Source organism: Chenopodium quinoa, unplaced genomic scaffold, assembly GCF_001683475.1.
Source record: "Chenopodium quinoa cultivar QQ74 unplaced genomic scaffold, ASM168347v1, whole genome shotgun sequence".
NCBI lineage: Eukaryota > Viridiplantae > Streptophyta > Magnoliopsida > Caryophyllales > Amaranthaceae > Chenopodium > Chenopodium quinoa.
In genome coordinates, this window is record NW_018743204.1 from 1,028,986 (window position 1) to 1,055,427 (window position 26,442).

A 26,442-nucleotide genomic window follows, 5' to 3' on the forward strand; every position below is an offset into this window, starting at 1 on the left:
CTTCTTTTTGATAGCTTGGAAAAAATAGAGGCACTTGTTACCTGACCCGGCTAAGGAATCTCCCCAATGCCGTCGGACAACCGGTTAATTTCTGAACTTCCTTAACAGTGCGGGGAGAGATTTCATGTCAATAACCACATGTATCTTCTCTGGGTTAGCCTCTATCCCCCTTTAATCAATCAAAAATCCGAGAAACTTTCCAGACTCAACACCAAAGACACACTTCTTGGGATTGAGCATGACCTTGTGTCGCCTGAGTGTGGTGAAGGTTTCTCGGAGGTCAGCAAGATGATCCGTCTGTAGCTTGATTTTAACTATCATGTCATCAATGTACGCCTCTACATTCCTACCAATTTGATTAATGAAGACTGTATTAATCATTCGTTGGAAAGTAGCAAGCGCATTTTTCAAGCCAAACGACATCACAGTATAACAGAACAACCCCTGATCAGTGACGAATGCCGTCTTCTCTTGATCTTTTTTCCACAAGGGTATTTGGTGAAAGCCTGAATAGGCATCCATAAAGCTCATCAAAGCATGTCCGGCTGTAGAGTCGACTAGACTGTCGATCTTTGGAAGTGGATAGCTATCCTTCGGAAAAGCCTTTTTCAAGTCAGTGTATTCAACATACATGCGCCAGGTACCATTCGGCTTCTTTACAAGCATAACATTTGCAACCCAATCTGAGAAGTGACATTGCCGAATGAATCCAGCGTCTAACAACTTTTTCACTTCGGCGGCTGCCGCCTGACTTCTCTCCTCGCTGTGGTTTCTTTTCTTTGCCTAACCGGCTTCTTTTTGGGATCCACAGCGAGCTTGTGGATAGCTAGATCTGGGCTGGTGCCTGGCATCTCTTCCACTTCAAAGGCAAAGATGTCTTTGAATCCCTTCAACAAATTGTGCTAGTCTGCACCCAATTTGGAAAGAGCAGCCGCCTCAACCTTAATAGTACGCTCCGGACGGCTGTTGTCCATAGAAATATCAACATGTTCACCAGCCGGCTGGGGACGGAGTTCATCCGACCGTTCCCTGGTCAGTGATTGCTATTGCTTTTCCTTTTTTAAGGCCACTAGCTGGTCGACCTTTCTCTTCTAGCCGGCTGCTGTTGGAGCAGGCTCGGCTTCCTTGACATCGTAAAGGTCTATTGACTCCTTACCTTGGTCAGCTGCGGCCATTGTGGGCTTGACGTCTGAGAGGTAGCACTCTCTAGCCGTCTTCTGATCCCCGTTTAGGGAGCCAACGGACCCATCATCCTTCTCAAATTTCAATAGCATGAGGGATGGAATAATGACGACCTTGGATTCGTTCAGAGTCGGTCGACCCAATATCAGATTATAGGCGGTTAGTTCTTCCATGACCAAGAACCGGACAACCATGTGGCGTCCCTCTCCTTTCTCCCCCAACCGGATGGGTAGGTTAATCTGTCCGACTATGTGCACAACCCCACCCCCAAAACCAACAAAGGGGTGAGAAACCTTGTGCATGCTGCCGGCCTTATACTTCAGCTTTGACAAGCACTTGTAGCTAATGACGTTAGACGAGCTTTCGATGTCAATGAGGATTCGACCGACCTTCTGGTTGGCCACTTTGCCCTTAATGACAATGCGGTCATCATGCGGTCCGCGGACCTTGCCCCTGTCCTTTTCAGTGATGACGACCTTAGGGAAGGTGTCAGTAGACGCCTGACCCTCATCAACTGAACTGACATCCAGCCATCTGACATGGTCCTTGGTGCCCCTGATGGTTGGGCCCCTTCTAGTAAAGCCGCTTGCTATTGTATAGATCGGCTCTTTGTCAGTGTCCGAACTACTAGCAGGTTGGGCATCCTTTTTGGACGACTGCCCGAGATTTGTCTTCAGGGTCACCTTAAACTTCAGGATGTAAGACTTCAACACCCCTTATCAGTCACACGGTCCAATAGCCGCTTGAGACTATAGTAGTTGTTGGTGTCGTGGCCAATATCCTCATGGAAATGACATTATTTGTTTTTGTTCCGATTTTTGGCAGATCCTTTCATAGTAGTGGGCTTCTCTATGGTTACCCGGTCTTTTATCTCCATGAGGATGGAGTAGCAATATTTGTTAAACTCGTACTTTGGGACGTACGGTTTAAACTCTTTCTTCTTCTTCTGGGACGGCTGGTCAGAGTTGTCAACCGCGCAGATCTCTTTTCTCTTCCTACTCTCTTCAGCTTTCTTAGTCGGCTAAGCTTGCCGACTCTCTTTTTTGTCGGACTTCTTGGAGTCCGACTTCTTGGACCCTATAAAAAGGGAGATTTACCCCACCTTGGGAACGACATTCAATGATTGCAGCATAATCAATTCTCTCACATCAGAGAAACACCTGATCTCGGAATCCGAGAAGATCTACTTTACTTTCCGCACTTTTTTTACATTCTCCGTACACGTTCTAACTTGATCGCAAACTCCACCCAATCGGAGTCTCCGTTGTTTTGCAGGTACAGGCGCCCAAAGTCCATACTTAGTGACGTAACTGTCCCGAGGGACACAAAAAACCCCGAAGCACAAGCTATGAAGTACTCCCTCTGTCCCTATTTTTTGCCCCATTTGACTGTGCGCGGTCTCCAAGACGCGTTTTAAAACGTCTATATCTTTATTTTCATATACGTAAAAATTATAAAAACATGATATTAATAAAATATACAATGAGACGAATCTAACAAGACCAATCATGACTATATTATCTTTTATAGATTAACGGTAAATTATGGTCAAAATTTTCAAAGTTTGACCCAAAAAATGGCAATGGGGCAAAAATAAAGGGACGGAGGGAGTATTACAATAATATTCCTAACATGCTACTAATTATCAAACAACACACAACCAATTTAATTACTAACTCAAACACATGATTCAACTATTAACATTACTAGAACTTCTCTAATTAATATTGATTATTTCATTTCATTTTATTCATTGGATTAAGCAATAGACAAAGTTGTCTCCCCATGCTCCAATTTGGAACATCAATAAAAGAAAAACCCCATGCCTCTTTTCGGAAACATCAATAAACATCCAATGGCAGACGGGCGCGACTCCGCGGCAATAGCTAGTATGAGATCTCATCTAACTCCTTATAGTTTTTGAAAAAAGTGTTTGAAAACAAGAGACTCATAGATCAGACGACCTTTAAAAAGTACACGGCTAATACCTCGTGAACCTCAACCCCTATTTGTCAATACTCCATATGTGCACAAATCCAGAGTTTTATTGCCGATCCATCTTGCACTTTACGTGATTTACAGGTTTAAACTTGGTGATGACTCAAATATAGAAACAATACAACCAATCAAGCATTAATCATTCAAGCAAATTCAAATTTCCAATTTAATTCTTGAATTAGTGGTGACAAACAACATTTAGTATTGAATTCTTTAAACTACCTCGGTGTATAAACACCTTAAGTGCACAAGGCACCTCACCTCAAGTTTGTCTTATAAGACTTCAATTTTTCCTTTACTCATTCCATTTCAATAATCATGAACGAGTAATAATCATAATAATAATTCAATCCACATACTTATATACTTTTGCTTCCAATTTCTTCTTGCAAAGTTAATGCATATAAAATTACTTACAAGATAATTCAACATACATGAGACTATGTCATACACAACCAAGAATAACAGCCAAAGAGATTAGTTACCAAACAATTCCAATCATCCGCAAGTTCCTTAATATGATTCTAAGTTTCCAAATCCTTAAACATGCTCCTAAAGTCAAGGTTTTTCGTATCCTAGCTTGTACGTACCTTGAGTAAACGAATTGGTTAGCCACTTTATCAACCAGAAATCGTCTTCTACGAAGTCCTCTCCAAAACCAAACAACAATAATTCAATCAATACCCAAGCAATTAAATTTACAGCAATACTAATGTACTTTGATAGCTTCTAAAAATCATTAAAACGACGTTTTTAAGCCTCCCAAACTTCTAAGTTAATGGTATAGAAGTATTATTATGAGTTCTTATCAACAAATCTTAATAAACACCTTTACTAATAAAATTACAGCAATTTTAAAACCTTATAAAATTCTGAAAATTTATTATATACATGAAATCTTAATATTTTAGTAATCTTTGAAACTACCTACATTATATATTAGGTTAATAAGCTTTAAACCCAAAAATTCACCAATTCAATGTAATTAGAGACTTCAAAAACGCTAAACAATATAATAATCTGAAAATTAATCTTGAAATTAGACTTTAAAGTTCAAGGCTTTATAATCATAAAATATACTCACAACCATTGTTTTATAAGATTAGGAACATAAAAATATGCAATTAATACAATTTAAACCCAAAAATTGAAACTTTAATAATCTGAAATTTTATTTATAATCAAAATAGTTATACTTTAACATAATGTAGACATAATATAATTAGATAACTTAATCAACACGTTTTAAACCCTAAACCATGAAAAATCATGATTTTAAACCCAATTTTCATACTTATTTAAATATGAAATTTTAGTCACTAAATTAAACATAGAACTCATAAATTTGTAGAATTTTACAAATTATATACATAATCAAATCATAATAATAGCAATAAAAAAACAAAACTTATTAAAGATTGAAACTTGATATAATTTAACAAAAGAAAAAGAAAGAAGTAAGAAAAGAGAGAAGAAGAAGAAGAAGAAGAAGAAAAAACTGTGGTCTGGCGTCTGCAGCAAGCGACAATAATTTTTATTTTTTTTCGTTGGTTGATGCGTGAAATAGGAAGAAGAGGCAAGGTAGCAGTAGCAAGGGGTTTACGTGAGATTGGAGGGGAAAGAGCTTGTGTGTTTATAAAGATTAAAGAATATGGGCTTAGGTGTTTAAGCTCTTTATCTAATCCTAATAGGATTAGAACTTATTTTGGGCCACAATATGTTAGGTTAGATGAAAATAGACTCTATTCACTTAAAATTGGGCTACTAATACTATTGACAAAATATGTTGGTGACTAGAAAGAGAGTTTTTATATTAACTTAATGCTTATTAGCTTAGTAGAGTTCAATTAAATTTTACATAAAATTTATATAATGAAATCGAAATAAAATATTTGTATAAATAATAAAGAAATATATTATAATTTACTTTAAATATATGGGGGATAATAATTCTAATCCTAATAGAATCACAACCTTCAACATTCACAATTCTACATTATGCATAACCACAAAAACCACCAGTACAACTAAACCCTCCACCAACTGATTCACCAAATAATTGTATAACAATCCATCCATTAGCATCAACTTTTCAGAATTACATAGTTCCAATTAATTGTATAACAATCCATCCAAATTATGAACAACTAAAACACCAATTCAAAATTTAAACTTAGACCCTAAACCCCTAATGCTCAAGCTCACCATTAGCATCAACTTTTCAGCATTACATATGTCCAATTAATTGAATAACAATCCATCCAATTTATGAACAACTAAAGCACCAATTCATAATTTAAACTTAGACCCTAAACCCCTAATGCTCAAGCTCACCATTAGCATCAACTTTTCAGCATTACATATGTCCAATTAATTGATTAACAATCCATCCAATTTATGAACAACTAAAGCACCAATTCATAATTTAAACTTAGACCCTAAACCCCAATTCATAATTTAAGCATCAACCGTAATTACAAATTCATAATTTAAACATCGACACTACAAAAAAAAACTAACCTTTTCGACAGGAGTTCGCCCGCGTCCAGTGCTTCGACCACCCCTTCTGCCATTGCGACCCCCCCTTCGTGCAACACCTTAACACAAATAATCAACTTTCAGAAATTTGCTTTGTTCTAGAATTAAGAATTTAAACAGTAATACAGAGTACCTGACATAACCGTTCCCTGAATTTCGAATTCCAAAATTGAACCCTAATTACGATTAAACAAAATCAGATCTTCTCCTTCTCTAAAATAATTTGACCCAAATTTCCTTCTTGTTCGTACCGGTAACCTCAAACTTTGTTGAATTGACAAGGAATTTGGCTACGTTTTCACGCTAGGGTTTCGCAGACTTTCTCGATGAGAATTCTAGCAACGTAGAGAGAGAAAGAGAAATTTTACAGCAGTAACTCGAGTAGAGGAGAGAGAATGTAATTTTCAGTGTTAGTAACTAGTCATGTGTTACTAAGGTTGTTTTGTTGGAAAAGTCTGTTTTGCCCCCTGGTATTGGGCATGATAGTCCATCCCGAGTAGCGGTTCATCACTCCTCCACATTACAAACTCAAATGAATCTAACTCTTAACAATTTTAAGAAATTTTCCAAAATACTCCCTCCATATTTTATTACTTACACCCTTTCTTTTGGGCACGTTTGCCAATGCACATCTTTGATATAAATGATAACAAGTAAAAATTAATAATCAATCCATTAAGATAATTCCAACAAGTACCTACACGATTATATTTTTTCCTATGTAAAAAACAAACTCAATTGCTATGATGAGCAATTGAGAGTTGCATCACTACGAAGCCAACACAACACCGGCGCACTCAACTCCCAACAACAAAAACACACTAACACAATCGAATTGAATGTCTATGCGCTGCTTCACATTCCCATTTCCATTCACAACAAGCGTTCCAACCACTTTCTCTCTCCTCAAACACCTCACTTCTTCTTCATTTTCTTCCTCCATTTCCAAACCTCCTCTTCTCCTTCTCCATTGCTCTCTCTCAACATCCATGTCCTCCCGCCCTAACTTCCAAGGCGGCCGTCGCGGAGGCGGCGGAAATCGCGGCGGCGGCAATCGTGGTGGCGGTGGTAGAGGCGGTGGTGGACGTGGAGGCGGTGGTGGAGAGCAGCGATGGTGGGACCCTGTTTGGCGAGCTCAGAAGCTTGCGCAGAAAGCCGCTGAGGTGAAGTTTTGCTTGTTTATGTAGTTTCTAATGTTTGATTAGATTGTTGATCGATTTTTAGGGTTTGTTTTGTTGATTAATTGATTGGAGGTTATGTTGTTGATGATGTAGTATGAAGTGTTGGATGAGAACGAGTGGTGGAATAAGATGGAAGGATTTCAGAAAGGAGGAGAGCAGGAGTTGATAATTAAGCGTCTTTTTAGGCGGGAAGATCAACAGCTTCTCTCTGATATGGCGCAACAGCTTGGCCTTTACTTGTAAGCAATTGCATTGTATCTAACTGATTCTGCTGATTGTTGTTGTTGTTTGATGTGCGTTTGTGCGCGCGTGTGCGTAAGTTTTATGTTGATTCTTAAGCTGTATGTTAATGTTTGTTGTGTGTCCGCGTAAGTTTTCGTATATTCTAGTGTTCCTACTGATTTGTTGTTGTTGTTTGATTTGCATTTGCGTGTGCAGGGTAAGTTGTATGTTATAAAAGAATAAATTTGTTGTGAGTTGTGACTAGTCGCCAGAATGAGTTTAGAGTCATTCAGTCGTATGAATACTAGCCTTTCAATTGGTGGTGTTTTGAATGACTTGGAACATGGGATTATTGTTCGTTGCTATAGTTAAGTGTAAGATTCTTTGCATGTCTTTTTTTATTGGCCTTGTTAGTCTTGAATAATCATGATGAAGAGGCAAAAATAGAATACAACAAAACCAATGCCAAAGCATTAATAGATTGGGTTGAGTGAATGAACCAAGAATCTATTTCTTGTGGCTGTCCACGAAGATCCTCTTCCTCCATTCACTTATATCAAGTGCTGCATGCTCTTGCAAACCAATTTCCATCACATTATCTTTACTTTTTCCATTCAAATTATTTTGGCATATCTTGACAACTTCTAAAGTCTCTATAATCCCAACTCTCCATTCTTTGAAAAATAGACCCAAGACACTTCAGTACTAACTTAAGTGTAACTCCTTACCATTGCATATCACTACATTAGTACATCTCTTTTGGCTTCCTCTTAGTAGTATTAAAGGTTTCACTCCATACACTCTACAGTAGTCCGACTCACCTTAAAGCCTTGAGATTTTAACTAGTAACTCCATGACTCTAAATTAGCATTTACCCAGCTCAACTTTCGTCCACTAATACAATATCATATGTAAACAACATTTACAGTGTTTAGGGGACTTTACAATATCATATGAGCTTCATTCCAACTTTGGCAACAAATCTTGAGCTCGAACAATATCCTCAATATGCATAGAAATATGGCCAGCATATCTATGTTTGACTTTGAGACTTTGTTAGGACTTAGAATCCTATCACATTTCTAAATCCTTCTAACCTATAACCGTTTACTCAAGACAAACCCTGCCCTTGTTCTTGTATTTAATCTAACTTTTCTAAATTTTCCGCCCTCTTCTATCTAATGTGATTATTCCTTTTATTGTAGTCTTCAGCAATTCTGTTAATGATCTTTCATATGTGTGTTTATTTAGCTTCATCATATCTTTAGAACTTTTCTCGATTTTTCTGTATATCTAAGGGGTATCTAGAAAGAGAGAAGGGTGTGTGTGTGTATGTGGTGGTGGGGGGGGGGGGGAGTACTAAGGACTTCTCCCAAAGCTTTGTCATTAGCCTCAGATATGTCTCTTAGCAAGGCACTAGAAACCTTGTTGATCACAAAATATTCCATTCCTGTGCCTACATTTAGATACATGGTAGACCCAACAACAAAAGAGAATCTCACTAATATGTGCCATTAAATATCTGAGTGGACTTACAATTTTTCTAATAGGCAATCTTTAATGCCCCACCCCTACCCCCACATTATGTTTCTATGTCTGATTACATTAGATGAGTGTCCATTGTTTATATATTTTAGACTATGTTACTATAAAGTTCATGAATCATTCAGGTTATAAATGTTGGTTTAACTTGGCAAAAGTAGCCTGCCTTTTTAGAATAGCTGACCTAACTGTTTTTTTCCCCTTGAAATTGTTTATGGTGGTGTCTTCATTTTCCATTTCTCTCCCTGTTTGGCGTTTGTGGGAAGAAAGCCATGCATATAACAAAGGAAAGACACTTGTTGCGAGCAAAGTTCCTTTACCAAATTATCGTGCAGATCTAGATGAACGTCATGGATCCACGCAAAAGGAGGTATGATTGCAAAAAGTGGATGTAAATTATTATTTATTTATTTTTCTGGCTGATCTTTTACTTTAATTTACAAATACTATACAGATACGGATGTCTACAGACATTGAGAGGCGGGTTGGATCACTGTTGGATACCTCTAAAGGTGAAAGTTCTACTGAAAATTCCACTGGTGCATCTTCTCAAAGCTCTAAGAATTCACTGTCAGCAAAAAGCTTTGTGATAGAGAGTAATGTTGATAAGGATAAAATCAGTGCTGAACTCAAGCAGCAGGAGGAGAAGTTAAAGGTTTGTCTTCATGTGATTTTGTTTTCCTTCCATCATGATTACTAAATCACTGCAATCTCAACCTACAGAAGTCATATCTTGTGACTATCTTGAGTAGGTTCTGCAATCTCTGAAACATTTCATATCTGTTTGTTTTAGGCAAGGGCAAATGTACAAGCCATGCAGTCATTCAGAGCAAAGCTCCCTGCTTTCAATGTGAGAACTGAATTTCTAAACGCTGTTGCTAAAAATCAGGTAGGTTTTTTTTTTTTTTTCCCTCTAGTTTGGGTTAACCTACTATTATTTGTCATGAGGTGATGGTGTGATTGGCTACAGTATGTAAAATATAGCTATCTTCTTTTATTGCATTCTGATATATTTTACCTTAATGTTATCTGAGTTACGATACCTGTATATGCATGAATGAATTACTTTGGATACTTGATTTTTGAACTCTTTATCTCCCTATCCCTTATTATTTATTAATCGTGGATAAGTTTTTGTCTCATAACTTTATTTTAGAATTCTTACTTTGGTTGAAAACTTGAAATAATATAATTCTCATGAGTTACTTGAAAGCAGATTTTTATTGCAGAGGCTTCATTAGTCTTATATACTCTGATGTTTAGTTGCAACATGAGTTGATCTCTTTCTGTGTTGTTCTTCTGTCTTCTATACCTTCTTAGATAAGTAATGTATGAAGTTTATGCTACATGCATTGAATTATTACTCCTCCTGTCCCTTAAAGTATGCAACACTATCCTTTTAGTCATGTGGTCCCATTATTGTACTCTCTCTGTCTCTCATCATAACTCTGCTATCCCTCAAAATTATTTATTTTTTAGTCTGGCCCATTTAATAAAACATAAAAAAGTGCAATATGTACTTTTTTGCAAACCATAAGGGGCTGAGGGAGTACTTAGTTTCTGCGTTTGACTATTGTTTTACAGAACAAAGCAAAAATTATACTACATGATTTGTTATTGTAGGTCCTAGTTGTGTCAGGGGAGACTGGCTGTGGTAAAACAACCCAGCTCCCACAGTTCATTTTGGAAGAGGAGATTTCATTGCTGCGTGGTGCTGATTGCAGCATAATATGTACACAACCACGTCGTATATCAGCTATATCTGTTGCTGCTCGTATATCATCTGAAAGAGGAGAGAATCTTGGTGAAACGGTTGGCTATCAAATACGTCTGGAGACAAAACGTTCTGCACGGACACGGTTACTGTTCTGCACAACTGGAGTTTTACTTAGACAATTGGTAGCTTCTATTGATCATTTATGGATTATTTATATGCAGCTCTGGTGTGTAATGAAATGTGTCTCTATTATCTTCCTTTACTCAATCTCAACACGTAAGGTTATATACATAAAAATTTATATGTGTGTATGTGGACTATTTTCATTACTGAGGCTCTTCCTTTCACCCAAATTGGATAGGTATCCAGGTTAAGGTATTGTCATTATAATGTAATACTTAGATACCTCATAGCAATCAGAATACCATGAAAACCCCCACAAATAGCTGAGTTGATTCCCCCTGGTGTCTTGGTAATTTACAGACAATATTAGCTGAGGTTGACTGATAGCTTTGTTAAACTATGGTTCCATGTGTGGTGATGCCTGTATAGCTTTCTTCATATAGTTGAGCTTGAGCTTACAAATTTATGTCTGCTTGGGGAAAATGTTCTTGCATGATTGTAATTTTTATTAATATATGATGCATTGAGATGTTTTTTCGTGCAGCAGTTTTACATTTAAGTTATTACATATGTCTGTGCCAGTGTAGTTCTTTGGTCATTCACATGAAAGCAATTGAAAATTGAAGAATCATTAACATGTCAATATTTTTCATTAGTTTTACCATTATGATAGCCAAAGCCACATTGAATATGCTGATTTAAGCATGGGAAATTGTGCATATTCATCTATGACATTATCTGGTAACTATGAGAGATTAAAGGAATGCCCAGCTCCTACCTCCTACCAATTTTGATTGGCAAGGTGAAGTTAGGTTAAGAAAATGTCATTGGTGTCAATGGTATTTATATATTACTTATTGAGTTATTGTGTGTATGCTTGTAGAATAATATCAAGTCTTACATTTTTATAATAGTGAAGCAAATTATGCAGAAATCATGTATTTGGTTATAAGTCTATATGCATGGATGTAAGCTTTTATCTACCTCCTGGTTTCTTTTGTATCCCAGCATCTTGTTTTCTGTGTGCTTGAAGAGTGCATTGAGATTGTCCTGGTCTTACTTGTTATTTTCTACTAATGTACAGGTTCAGGATCCAAATTTAACTGGTGTGAGCCATCTGCTAGTGGATGAAATTCATGAAAGAGGAATGTATGAGGACTTCCTTCTTATTATATTAAAGGATCTTCTTCCTCGCCGTCCAGATTTACGACTTATTCTTATGAGTGCTACTATTAATGCTGACTTATTTTCCCATTATTTTGGGAATGCCCCTACTATTCATATCCCGGTACTGTGTATACTATAAACATATTCTAATGATCAATGATCTGTACACCTATGTGGATGAATGGTCAAACATGTTATATTTGTTAATGTGTCTACAGGGACTGACTTTTCCAGTCGAAGAGTTCTTTTTGGAAGATGTTTTAGAGAAAACTCGGTATCGTATCAAACAAGAGTCTGATAATTTCCAGGGCAATTCAAGGCGGCGAGTTAAACAATTGGATTCTAAAAAAGATCCGGTAACTGAATTATTTGAGGTATGCCTAAACTTTCTGTCTTAGGAGTGTTAGGACTTTCCGCTTTTATCTTTCTTGTAAACAATTGCTTTACCCCTTTCTATTTCAAACAAATGATTTTTGTGAGGGATACCTATTTCGCCAGAAGGGTGTGGGGATGGGGAGTAGGAGATAGGGCTATTTTGGATATTTTGTAAAATTATTTTAGTGTGCGACTTTTTATGAATTTTGGAGGATTAACATTCTGTGTTTCCATCTCCGCTTCTCTATAGATCAAGGGTGTGGAACTTTTTACTACAATGGCAATAATAATATTGTAGATATTCTAAAATCTTCATTTTATTTTTTCTAGGCACTATTTCAGTAATGGTAGTTTCACTCTGATTTAATTTTTAAAATTCTGCTAAATGCCCAGTTATTTTTGTGCTGTTTTGATAATCATTTTTCCTAGTATTATTCTTATTATCTCACATTTTTTGTTCATAAGCTCATTTTTTATTTTTTTTTCTCTCCTCTGAATTGCTGTGGAGGTTGTGCTTGTATATTCTTTATGTCTGTTAAGTATAATGACCAAGGGCTGGTGATATGTGATCTTAGTTGATGGAAAGCTTCCATTAGATTCTCAAAATGTTAGATTTTACAATAGTTAGGCTATGTTTTCACTTTCTTTTTTAAATCTGGTCTTTTTTTCCCCTCCTGCTTTATAAATTGTTTTTTGTTTTTCCTTTCCTCTCCACTTAGGTCTTCAAGATAGGTCATCACCTTGGCATACAAGGGGTCATCATCCAATAAATCCTCTGTGGGTACTTGTCCTCCGAAAAGGCATTGTAGGGCGTTGCCCAAAGGTGGTGTCAGCAGGGGGCATTTAGCCCGATTGGGATTCGACACTCCCCTTGGGATATCTCTAGTCTAAGTGAGCTTTCAAGCCGACAAATTTTCAACGGACACAACTTCTTTTCCCAATTGAGATGGTGGCCTTGTCATCTTGGCAGAATGCATATACTTTGAGTAGTCTTTTGCTTTTCCGGTAGGTTGTCTCTAACTCCTAGTAACGCCTTGTTAGTGGCGTAACCATGAAACCAATCGGTTAACTTAACCGCTAGTCTACCCACTAACATTATGGTCCTATCTTTCTAGGGCCATCCTTAGCCAAGTGCCACATCAGCATAATTGTCCCACCATTTTGGGAAGAGTGGGACGGCGTGGGTTGTCATCCCACTACTCAACCCTCCAAGAATCAAGGCAATCGCATGCTCCCACACTATGGCTTAGTGAATCGTGAAGGAACCACCACTTTATGATCCTACCAAGGTAGTTGTGGCAGACCATCCCACCCCACGGTTCCTCCAAAGCACCCATAACTTAGCCACGGCCCACCTCAATGCCCATTCATGCGGGATTCGAGTAGGACGCCAGTTAAGCCATGTTCATTGCTCACGCGTCGGTCTATACAGTTGCCTTGATTCTAGGAAAGTTGAGTAGTGGGATGGTGGGCGGTTATGGTAACCACCCACGTTGCCCCTCTCTTCCTAAAATGGTAGGACGATTATGTTGATGTGACACTTGGCTAAGCATAGTTTCTAAAAGAAAGTCCCCTAATGTTAGTGGGCTGTCTAATGGTTAGGTTGACCAACACTCAACGTTGGTTAGTTGCGCAGTTATGCCATTAGCAAGGTGGTTAGTGGAAAATAGGAGCACCAAGTTAGTGGCTAATTATCCTTGGACGTGGGCAGTTATCTCGAGGAGATTATACCACGTCCTAGCAATTATGCCACGACATAGGTAGTTCCTAAAATGTAGGAACACTATGCTAGTGGGCGGTTATGTTGGATAATAGGCAGTAGGAGCACCATTGATGCATGGCTTCGAAAGTAGGAGCATGACCTTAGTGGGTCGCGATAGTTATGTGGCGGTTACCTTGACTATGTTGAACGTGGGTCGCTCCCATATATGTGGACAAGTCCAGATTCATTTAAGGGAAGTTGAAGTAGTGGGAATTTACTTAAGTAATGGATGTAGTGGGCATAGTGGGTAGTTATTTCTAACTGATTGGACTGTAGTCGGGGCCAATAAATAGCCCTTGCATTCATTTGCTGGCTGCAAGTTTGTGATCTACAATCTATTAAGTGAATCATATTTGTGTGTGTGTGTGCTTGTGTCCTATCTTGTATGTGTGTGTAACCTTGTTTATTATGAGTGTGTGTGGCTGGGCTACTTGGTCTATACACCATCATGGGCTCTTAGTCAACGAAAAAAGTTTGCGTTAAAAATTTCCTGTGCCAATTTGGCCCAACCTGCTGGAAAGAAAAGGACCACTCAAAATTGTGCATTTTGCCAAGATAACAAGGCCATCGTCCCGACTTGGGAAGTTAGTGATGACCGTTGAGAACTTGACGGCAAGGAAGCTCACTTACCGTAGAGTTATCCAAGGGGAGTGTCAAGTCCCTCTGGGCTAAGAATTACTAATCTCCCGGTGACTCCACCTTTGGACAATGGCCTTTGGTGCCTCCTCATCCTACAAAGGAGCTTGGGGGTGTATTGGATGATGATCCCTTGTATGCCACGGTAATAACCTATCTCGGAGACCTTGTTGGAGATATCTTGAATCATTTGGTGGAACCAAGTGTGAGTGATGTTCGACATGTGGCCGCAATGGAGAAATGGTGTGGATGTGTTTGGGTTGTCAGCAACAACTTCATTTCTCACATCCTTCTCTTGAAGCGTCGTGTAGGACATTGGTCAAAAGTGCTTCTTAAAGTGCCCCAATAGGTTCATGTATGTGTGATTTGATCGTTGATGCTCCATTACAAAGCAACCGGGAAACGCCAGTACCAAAGAAGAAGTACCAGGAGGTAGATGTGGCGACTAACGTACTCAAAGATGTGGCTAAGTCAGTTAAGGTGATATTATTGTTCGATTATGAGGAAGAAGATGAGGATGCTGGTGGGACCAAGTCCAAGACTTTGGTAAGTTGGAAAGGGTAGTGTTTCAGTGACGATGAAAAGAAAATAACAATTTCGTAGCCGAAGTACAAAGTCTAAATTCGCGCCGATCTCTCCTTAGGTTTAAGATATCCTTTCTTGGTTTCCTTGTTTGTTTGCTTTAAGTTAATGTATGTCTTTCCTTTCTGTTGGGTTTTGATTTCTGCTTTCATTGTACATACATATTTTGTATGATGCTTTGGTATTAATGAAGTTTATGCAACTTTTGGTACATTTGAATGATGTTGTAGTCTTTAGTGCCTTGAGAGGACTATGTAGCATAGTTATATGATGAGATATAAGCCAAATGTGGGAATCAAACTCAACTTGTAATCAAATATGCCACTTTTCGCTTTGACTACAAACTTGGTTTTGAATGTACCGAATCAAGTTGTGGGCGTTAAGACATTAAGGCAAGCTGGCAACGTCCTTGTGAATCATGTTAGGATCCGTAAATTCAAATTGAAATAGGGGATAACCCAATGGAGTTAGCGGTTGAGACCGGGAGTTACGCCCTATTCCCGTGAATCGCTAACGGGATGATGTCGAAGGAACTTGTGGCACTACAAGGGAATGGAACCCTTGATGAAACGAATAATACAAGTGTTTGGTCCCGTGTGCTTGATCTTCATGATGAGTAAGCAAGGTGGGCAACGTAAGTCCCATTTGTTTGGGCACATGGATGAGTGATGCCATGTATGGCCTAGTGTATCTAAACAACTAGAGGGTTGTGCCTCTTCAAGACTAAGGTCTTAGAGCAAGGGGAAGGTAATCCCACTGTCTAAACATCTTGGTTTGCCTTTGTGAAGGGCTAGAGGCACCCTTATCGCCCATAGGAGCCTAAAAAAGTTAGCCCTCAAATTCTCCCGTGAAAGGATGAGGCGCCCTTGTCACCCTTAGGCACGTGGTGCCCCAGTTGCCCATCGGCACGAAGTGCCCTCCTCTTGTTGCCTTATGGCACGAGGTGCCCTTGTTGCCCATGGGCGCGCAGCCTTGCATCGTTTATATGGAGAGGTAAAACATCCCTGATTAGGGTTTTAGGCGTTTATGGGCCGTATAAGGGTTTCTTGGGATGTGGGCCCCAATCAACTCTTGAGAGCCCCATTATAGGTGTATAGGGTTTGCATCGGGTATTTTGGTAATTTTACCATATAAGGGTATTTTAGTAATTTCACTATTTGCTGGAATTGGGCCCTCTTGAGGGGTTCAAACACTATGATATTTGAAATATCCATGAAATAGAATGCACTGTCAACTTCAAGAAATATCATATGGGAATAGTACATGTGATTGCTTGACTATGAGGATGAAGTATGGGAAGTAAGTAAGGTTATTATAAGCTATAACGACTTCCATCACAATCACTTGTATACGGTTAATGACTTTCCACAGGTTATTTGTAGTATGCTTGATTGCTTTGTGACATAGGAGTTAAATTCTGAGAGAACTTGCCATTGTCATTTACTGAATCAATGTTTCTGGAATCTGGGCATTACAGTGTGGAAGTCTACACTTGTCAAAATATTGTGTGCTCTCCTCTGAATCTAGAAATAAGAGAATTGCCTCAGTTCTCTAAGTTATCAATTACTTCAATAGAGACTAAAAATGAGACAAGGGATATGCTATTTTCCGATTGATTATTTTACATATGGGAGCTGTTAAAGGATCAAGAGGTAAATTATTGATTAGAATACCCATCAGATTCTCTCCATGTTTTTATTGTCTGAAAAGTTTTGAGTTGTTTCTCCTGTTTCTTGTATAGTATACACTAGATGATTCTCGAGCCATCCTAAGTTTTTGAAATTATTAGTTTTTGAAATATAGAAGTCATTAGAGTAATATAACTCAATAGTCAATCATAATGATAAATAACTAAAATGATGAATTTCTTAGGCAAATTAATGATTTTGCAAAATAAACACACACACATATGAACACACCCAAAAAAAAAAAAAAAACAGGAGAAAATTCCCTCCAATAAACTCACTTTAGTATAGGTATTTAGATTCCACTGTCCTCTTATCATCTACAATTTCAATAATACTATAGCCTGAATTCTTTCTAATTACCTCCCTTTACTTTTGTTTTTATGGTAAGTGTCATTGTTGATGTTATATATTGAAATTTTTACTTTCGGATTTGTGTATAGTTTTGTTGCCTTTAAATTTTAAAAACGATACTGATGTATTTGTCTATACTTTTTTTTTTTTTTGGTCAGGATGTTGACATTGATTCACATTACTGGAGTTACACCATCAATACAAGAAAGTCTCTTGAAGCCTGGTCTAGTGTGCAGCTTGATCTGAGTCTTGTGAGTATAAGATTACTTGCTGTCATGTGACTAGTATGCTTTCCTTCTTGCTTAAAACAACTTAGTTAGATAAAATTCATTGTCTTTAAATTAAAAGAAGATATATTAGTAACTCTTTTCTGAGTATACATTGTCTGTTAATGAAATGCACTTCAGAAAGAAAATTTTGCTCATTCTATTGCTTTCTGTCAGTCTATGGTTTGGCGCCTTTGTTTTCACTAGGTTTAAGCTATTGGATCATGATCTTTGTAATTGGTAATTGTCTCTAAACAATGTCATGACAACAATGTTTTTATTTTATTTTATTTTATGAAGCTTCTTATGGTAATTGGATATACAAGTGATTGCGTGATATATATGAAATGAATTGACTTTTACAAGGACAGTGAGTTTTATCCTATATCTAATTTTCTGTACCTCTTTCTGTAGGTGATAAAAGACTTCAAATTTTCATGTTCTTTTCAATTGACTTTTGCATGACATCTATGTGAAATCTCCGTTAGTTATTTTGTTTGATCTGCTTGTAGGTGGAATCAACAATTGAGCATATATGTCGGCATGAGGGTGAAGGGGCAATACTTGTATTTCTCACTGGCTGGGATGAAATTTCCAAGTTACTTGACAGCATGAAGGCGAACAATTTTCTTGGAGACACAAGGAAGTTTCTTGTTCTCCCCTTACATGGTTCAATGCCAACTGTTAATCAACGTGAAATTTTTGATAAACCACCTGCAAATACAAGGTTAGCTTTGACTCGTGATCTTTGTAATTCAGTAGCCATATATATTTTTTTTCTTTAGTGTGGGCTCTATTCTTTATATCTTTGATTCTTAGTCTAATACATCTCAATGTTGGCTTACTATTTCTTTATTTTTTTTCTTTCTTTCTTTTTGCTGTGTTTGCCATTTGCCTGGAAGATTACTTGTCTCAGAATAGAGGGGCTTCCTCCATCCCAACTTCTGTAGACCTTTAAGCATTATAAGTTATTGAGGGACCGTTGTGGTTTTGATATATTCAGATTTTTCCCCTAGAAATGGTAACCCAAAAAAAAAAAATGCTTGCTATCAGCATTGAAATAAAAAATCTATTAGTTTTCGTGAATAGAAGGGAAAAAGTGGAAACTACATGTATGCACCAATTGGTAAGTGGTAGTAATTAGTACATGATGGTAATGCTCCTTCACCTCAGACTCTCAGAGTATCTCTTTTTCTTCATAAATTTTCATTAGCACTCAATACCATTTGGGAGTTGCATTACCAGAGACATTAAGATGATAATTTTCTTGCAAGATTACACTTAAAATTCATTCCCATTACCACCATTTCTACCTGCCAAATGGGCCAATTTTTGGTTTAGAAATTGGTTTATGGAGAAGGGTTCCCTGTCTGACACGGCTGTATTCCTCTTGGTTACTCTCTTCTTTCTGAGTCCCTCTCTATCTGCCTCACTGTTTACTTTCTCTGCAATGGTGGGTGCCCCTCTTTCTCCTTCTCCTTCCCTCTCTTATTTTCCCCCGGTTTATTTCTCACTCTCTTCTTTTTTACTTTCTTGTCTTTGATATTACTCCTTCTGTTTAATTGTTCCATATGGACTTTCACATTTGCCAATGTTGCAACTTTGACCATCAATGTATATACCTTATCTAGAAGTAAAAATAATAAAACGTTGACATTAAAGTTTATATTTTATTTTATTTTATTTTTAAATGTAGTATTATATGATCGATATAAGACTTGTGAAATAAGCAAAAGTCAATTTGGACCCCCCCCCCCCAAAAAAAAAAAAAAAGAAAAGAAAATATATGAGGGAGTAAGTTTCAGATAAATGACAGTAAGAATATTCAATCTCCAATTTCTAACTTTCTCATTCCTCTCTTTTTGGCTCTTTCAGAGTAATTTGTATATAAAGTTTACCGTTAACTATGAGGTGCTCACTTAAAGGGAGTAATATGAGTTAGACTACTATTTTTTTTTTTTTTTTTTTTTTTTTTTTTATGTTTATCATTTGTAAAATCTTAATCCGTTTTGGGCTGTATTGATGTTATTGGGCATCATGTTTTAAAAGGACAAGGTGGTCTACTGGTCTGGAATCTGGATATCTGATGATTTGAAATAAGGTATTGTATTATGGATGGTCCTATTAGATTGATTAAACCCATTTGCTAATTGCTGTTGGTTGTGTCTTCATAATGAAACAAAGGAAGATACCAACACAAGATTAAAACTTGGAAGACTAGTAATTCCATAGCTCTCATGCTAATGGAAGAACATGGTACCTGTGATGCATTCTTAGTGTTGCTACCTTCTTAGAAGTCAGAATTGAGATGTGCTATATGTTGTAGGAGCCAAATTTCAGTATTCTTGGTTTGTTCAACCGTTGAAGATATTTTGATCGTCCATTGGATATAAAAAAAAAAAAAAAGCATTAATCATTTCACAAAAGGTCGAATGGAGGTATGGGGGTGTAAGAGTTTTACTGTGGTCTCTTGATAGCGCCTGTATATCTTATGTTCATATTGGGATGTGTGGTCCCTCAATAGCTGCTACATCACTGCAGCTTATGCCATAGTAAAGTTCTGTTTAGTGGAAAAGCAAACTGGAAGGAATATAGACGGGTTGGTTTTGGCATCTTGTACTTACTCCAATCATGCTACTAAAGTACCGACTTATATCTGAAGTCCTTAAATTCCTCCTTACCTGTAAGGATACCTCACCTTCCTGGTTGGGTGAAATTCTTGCAAGATCTTCAATTGTTGCTTGAAGGACAGACCCAATTGAAGCGACAGCTGCTGTTTTTTCTTGATTGTGAAATCCTTGTCCTCTAAATCTCTTATTGCTTCATGTATCACAACTTTTTCCAATTAAGGCTTTATCCAAGGTTTGAAAAATTTAATAATGTTCTAGGAATAATTTTATCTTACTTTGTTCTTAATCAATTGCAACTTTTTATTACCAGGATACTATGCAAACTTTGACCAATATCTGTATTACATAAAAGTAATAATTGATGTTTCGAAACTATAAATTGAAACTTATCTATAAAGTTCTCACATGATGATTAATTTTTATTACATTTGTAAAAATATACAGTCAAAGTCTGTAAAGTTTGACCACCAAAGATATTTTACAAAACAAAAAAATAGAGGAAGTATTAATGAAAAGCTAAGCTACTACTATTATTTTCTTTATCAAAAGTGTTTTTTGCTGGGTGCTGATATAGAAAGTAGTAATACTCTTAAATGCCAATCCTCAGCTCTCTTCAGCATGCATTTTAGTCTGTTTGATGCAATATTTTATTTTACTAGTCTGTTTGACTGGGTTATACTTGTTTTTTCTCTGTTTTTGACGTATTTCTGTTATTATCTAGTTTACTGTATGGCTCTTCTATCTTTTTAAAAATGTGCCTGGTAAATCCTATGATTTGTTTTTTTTTTTAGGAAAATTGTTCTTGCTACAAATATTGCAGAGAGTAGCATTACGATTGATGATGTAGTTTATGTTGTCGACTGCGGAAAGGCGAAGGAGACTAGTTATGATGCTTTGAACAAGCTAGCTTGCTTGTTGCCATCATGGATCTCAAAAGCGTCAGCACATCAGGTTTAGATTCAACGTCGTAATCTTTGTTAAAATTTGAAGCAAATTTTCTGAATTTTAACATTTATTAACCCACTTTTCATTATGGTTGAAATGATAACAGAGACGAGGTCGTGCTGGTCGAGTGCAGCCTGGAGTTTGTTATAGGCTGTATCCAAAACTTGTTTATGATGCAATGCCTCAATATCAGTTACCAGAAATTCTCCGGACACCTTTGCAAGAACTTTGTTTAAACATAAAGAGTTTGCAACTTGGAACTGTTGGGTCATTCTTAGCAAAAGCACTTCAGCCACCGGATTCTCTCTCTGTCGAAAATGCTATTGAACTTCTGAAGACAATTGGAGCTTTAGATGAAAGGGAAGAGCTTACTCCTCTTGGTATGTACAATGATTGTCTTTACGTCGTTTGCTAATTTTTTTTGTGTGCTGATTCTATGTATGCGCTGAATGTACCTATATATCGTTTGACGAGAACTTTGTTTGAAAATTCAACTTTGAATGAATTGGCTAAAGGTTGAGTATTTTGATGTTTGTTGGTTGAGTATAATTCTTGCCTATCTCAAATTTCTGCCTTCTCATTTTTGTTTCTGCTCTTTGTCAATGCCATGATTATTTTTTTCACTATCAGTGAAGTCTTGATAAAGATGGTGAAGATAATTCACTAATCCAACTTCGGGCTACATCTTCGTGTTCATATTGCACCACCTTAGCTCTACCTCCTTGTTACTGCAGCCATGTTGGTTCTTTTTCCCTTATTAACAATATTGATTTAATGCTCAACTGGAAGCCATAATCAATCATATTGACTTAGGCACTATCTTGAACTTGGATAGGCCGTAGAGATTCGACCTTGGCGACCAAAAACCTGGATTTTTTTTTTTACTTGTGTCTCTTGTCCCATGGCAGATAAAAGAAATCTAAAATAAATGAAACTTAACAAGACTCTTGCTCTATGTTATTTGACCCCTCTATGGATTCATACTTGCAAATAAAGTTTAGTGATAAAGGTGATGACATACACTAAAAGATACAGAACTTCTTTGGCAGAGTTGATATTGCTTATATTGTGGAAATTTCCAATATTCATCATACACCCAAGGCTTTTAATTTATTTATTTATTTATTTATTCTTTCTCGTACATTTCTTCATTTGGTAAAATAATCAATGAGCACAATATGTGTGGGTGTATCATGAGCATGGGGGAGAGTAATATTGTATAATTGCATGCATAATGAAGGATAATAGATAATTGCACAATCTTGGTCTATAAAAGTATAGCAACTCTTCCTTTATTCTACTTTCTTGATTTGTGCGCGTGCATGCGTGTGTGTTTGTGCATGTGTGTGTGTGTCATATCATACATATGCGTGTGCGGTTGGTTATGGATTATCTTTGAATTGGAATTGCGATTTTAAAGTACCATAGTGCTAGAGAACATATGAAAGAGAAGTTGGATTTTTGTCATAAGAAGAAAGAGAAAATGAAGAAATAGAAGAAGAAAAATGTAGAGGAAGAAGATGAGCTTTGATTGATTAATTTCAATATCTAGTTTTTGATACGATACTTTCTCTCACTATAGAGATGCTAACATATTACTTTCTGATTAAATCTACCTCTCTTTCCTCTTCTTTGTAGCATAAGGAACCTCCTAACCTCCAAAAAAAAAAAATCCCTCCCGCCTTTCATTAGTTCATCTTCTTTCTCTTAAAGCTATTAATTGGTCAATCACCATCTAGTCATTTCCAGGATTAATTTTCATTTTCAGAATTAATTTTCATTTCCAGAAGCATTATTGAAGCTTACAATTCGTAATTTGGTATATCTGGTGGCCTGGTGGGTGCATAGCACATCACTTGCTATTAGTTATCAGTAGTTTTCCTGGATCCATGTTCATTTGATTAAAGTCCTTTTTGTTTGAAGATAATATGATTTTTCATTCTTAGTCTAATGTTCCATGTGACTTTCTTGTTGGAGATAAGGAGATAAAGGATAAATAGAGGTCTTACTTTGATAACCTTATGATATGGTTATACAAGTGTCCCTCATGATATGGTTAATCGGGAGTTTATGCAAAGGATTCAAAAGAGAGAATTCAAAATGGCATTACAAAAAGATTGAAGAAAGCATTTGAGCCTAATGACATTCCTATTGAGGTTTGAAGATGTTTGGGAGAAAGAGGAATTGAACGGTTAACAACTTTTTTCAACAAGATTTGGGGATGAAATAAAATGCCTTTGGAGTAGAGGAAAAATACTCTACTTTGTATAAGAACAAAGGCGATGTCCAAGATGTACTGACTATTGAGGGATTAAACTTAAGAGTCATACTATGAAACTTTGGGATCGAGTGATTGAACAAAGGTTAAGCAGAAGTGTAAAGATTTTGGAAAACCAATTTGAATTTATGCTTGGAAGATCGATTGTGGAAAACCAATGTAAATCCTTCTCCAAATCAATAAAACCATATGTAAATCCTTCTCCAAGAAGGTGATTGAGGAAAATATGGTATTGGATAGCGCGGTGGGAGAAAATCATGTCAACACGTGTCGTGATTATATATATACTTTGTTTGTATTATTTTAGCATTTACTTTATTATTTTATTCAATTCGTATTTTATTAACTTTACTGATTTTCTTTGCTAAAGTTTTCTCAAACCATTATGTTTTACTCATACGTAAAACTTTCTTAAATTTTATTCTTTTGGATGCTTTTTCTTTTTCCGACTAAATGCTTTTTTTCAAACTTTTTCAATTATTTAACTAGTTATGTTCTTTTTTCTTTGTCGGAAGGTTCCTTATCATTCTTGTGTTCTTATACAATGTGTTCTCTCTGTCACTACTGCTGTCCTTCGTGTTTATTTAATGATTTTATATATATTTTTATCAACTTTGATGGACTTATACAGTGTATCACGCTAACATTCTTGATACTATTATTGAAAATTGAGTTACAACATGAAAATTATGAATTAGAGACTCGTGTCTTTCTATCATACATTTATTGATATTATTTCTCTATATAAAAAGTTCTGTGAAGAAAAGAAACTGCCCCGTCCATCTCAAAATAGTTCTAGTACTTTCCTTTATTCGTCTGTCCCAAGTTCAAACACTTATTGTTTGGAATAGACCATATTATCATTTTAATACGGAGTACATCTCCTTTTCCATTACCAAAACAATTAGGGCCCTAATCTCTCTCACATTCAATAAATTTTCTATCACATCTACTTGTCTGATAAGTAATTCCCCATCATCTATATCATTAAATTAAATAAATAATTGAGTCATCTCATCAGCTTATCACCTAAACCTCTGTGCCCAAGTAAGTGTTCGAACTGTTTTCAAACGGCAGGAGTATTAGAGTTCATTCTCCAATAATAATTACCTTTGAATATCTATGTGATTTATTGAACAGGCCGACATCTCTGCACTCTGCCTTTGGAACCAAATATTGGGAAGATGCTGCTCATGGGATCGATATTTCAATGCCTGAATCCAGCTTTGACAATTGCTGCTGCTCTTGCTTATCGTAATCCATTTGTCTTGCCAATTAATAGGAAGGAGGAAGCTGATGCTGCAAAGAGATCTTTTGCTGGCGATTCTTGTAGGTATGGCCCTAAGTTTTATTAATCAACTCTAAGCTGGTTGATGATTTTTGTTAAGAAACATGTCTATAGAAGGTTCTTTAGTTTTTTATTTTATTGTGTGATGTGCTTTTTGCAGTGACCATATAGCACTTTTAAAAGCATTTGAAGGGTGGAAAGAAGCAAAATGCAGTAGGACAGACAGATCATATTGTTGGGAGAACTTCTTGTCACCAGTAACTCTGCAAATGATGGATGATATGCGGAAACAGTTTGTAGATCTACTTTCAGACATTGGCTTTGTGGACAAGGCAAAGGGTCCTAATGTGAGCCTTTTAACTCAATTGTATCTCTAATTATGACATTTTGGGTTTACATGCGCACGTAGGAAGACATTTGTAATAATCTTTCTCAAGAATTATTTGTCTGATGGATATTTCTCGCATTAGTCAAAATGGTGTATTTAAAGGGCAAAGCTAGTAAAGATGGGTTTGGGGTAGAGGTAGATGGTGGCATTTTATATCAATCTTTATTAGAGAATCCAAGCTCTTATTAAAATGTTGGTTGATTCAGACAAGTTTTTCGTAAACAATTTTGTAGATATGAATGTAAAACACTGCTTGTAATAAAAGGCAGGTGAAGGTACTTCCTCCGTCTCTAAAAGATTTCCCCATATACTAAAAAAAGATATCTCTAAAAGATTGCTTTATATCTTATGTGGTATATTATCTCATTTGCAAGTTACAACCCTTCTTGCTCTCTGTATTTCTCTCCTCACCAATAATTGAGTCCACCTATGTGCACAAATTTGTGTGGCTTCTTTAAAAGTAAAATTGAGGGTTTGGTGCAATATTTTAGAGATGGAGGGAGTATTAAAATGTTGATATATCTAGTCAGTTGTCTGCATGCTACATCTATGTGTTTCTTCAGTTGGAGCTGATGCATTCGATCCCCTTAAATCTTCTAACACCTAGATTTATGTAATCATGCAGGCTTATAATCAGTATAGTCACGATATGGAGATGGTTTGCGCTATCCTCTGTGCTGGGCTTTACCCCAATGTTGTTCAATGTAAGAGAAGAGGAAAGAGGACAGCATTTTACACTAAAGAAGTTGGGCAAGTTGACATTCATCCTGCTTCTGTCAATGCTGGTGTTCATCTTTTTCCGTTGCCGTATATGGTTTACAGTGAGATGGTGAAGACAACTAGCATATTCATTCGCGATTCAACTAATATATCCGATTATGCTCTTCTTCTATTTGGTGGTAGTCTCTTTCCTAGTAAATCTGGAGAAGGAATTGAGATGCTTGGGGGTTACCTTCATTTTTCGGCTTCAAAAAGTGTGTTAGAATTGATGAAGGTAAAAGCTTGTCACCCCTCCCCCACATCTCTTTTTGATTAGTTTTTATTATTTTTCCTTTCCTACATTGCCATTTGATTGAATGGGACTGACGCCATGATCCCTCAGAAATTGCGAGGGGAGCTTGATAAACTTTTGAGCAGGAAGATTGAAGAACCAAGGTTAGACATCACTGCCGAGGGGAAGGGTGTGGTTGCTGCTGTGGTTGAGTTGCTGCACAGTCAAAACTTCAAATACTAGATTTTGTTCAAATACATATCAGTGGTGACTATAACTTGATGAGCAGTTCCACAGACTTACAGGTATTCATAATAGCCGCCTAGATTCATAATAGCCGCCTAGAAAAAAAAAAGGATCATGATTTTGTGTCCATAAACATTTTGTATACTAGATTTTTGGTTTATATAATTTTTGACGATGCCATAAACTATTGAGGAGGATGTAGCTTGGTAAATAGTCTATATAGCGTCAATTGTTAGATTGGACAGTGGGATAATTGGCATGCCTGATACTAACCATATGGAGCAGTAAGTAGGGTAGTTTCAAAAAAAAAAAAAAAAAAAAAAAAAAACTACCCAATAACTCAATA

At 36.7% G+C, this 26,442-nt stretch overlaps 1 protein-coding gene across 1 annotated transcript; it reads left to right on the forward strand.

Annotated features, from left to right (window-relative positions):
• Window positions 1-6,468: 6,468 nt before the first annotated feature.
• On the forward strand, window positions 6,469-26,331 carry LOC110733840 (DExH-box ATP-dependent RNA helicase DExH1-like). Its single transcript, XM_021913912.1, has 16 exons — window positions 6,469-6,881; window positions 6,993-7,138; window positions 8,934-9,033; window positions 9,118-9,318; window positions 9,457-9,552; window positions 10,287-10,562; window positions 11,588-11,791; window positions 11,889-12,044; window positions 17,223-17,315; window positions 17,843-18,057; window positions 20,752-20,911; window positions 21,012-21,285; window positions 24,324-24,516; window positions 24,632-24,818; window positions 25,485-25,853; window positions 25,962-26,331. The coding sequence occupies exons 1-16, from the start codon at window positions 6,558-6,560 to the stop codon at window positions 26,091-26,093; spliced, it is 3,126 nt and encodes a 1,041-aa protein (XP_021769604.1). The 5' UTR covers window positions 6,469-6,557; the 3' UTR covers window positions 26,094-26,331.
• Window positions 26,332-26,442: the final 111 nt, after the last annotated feature.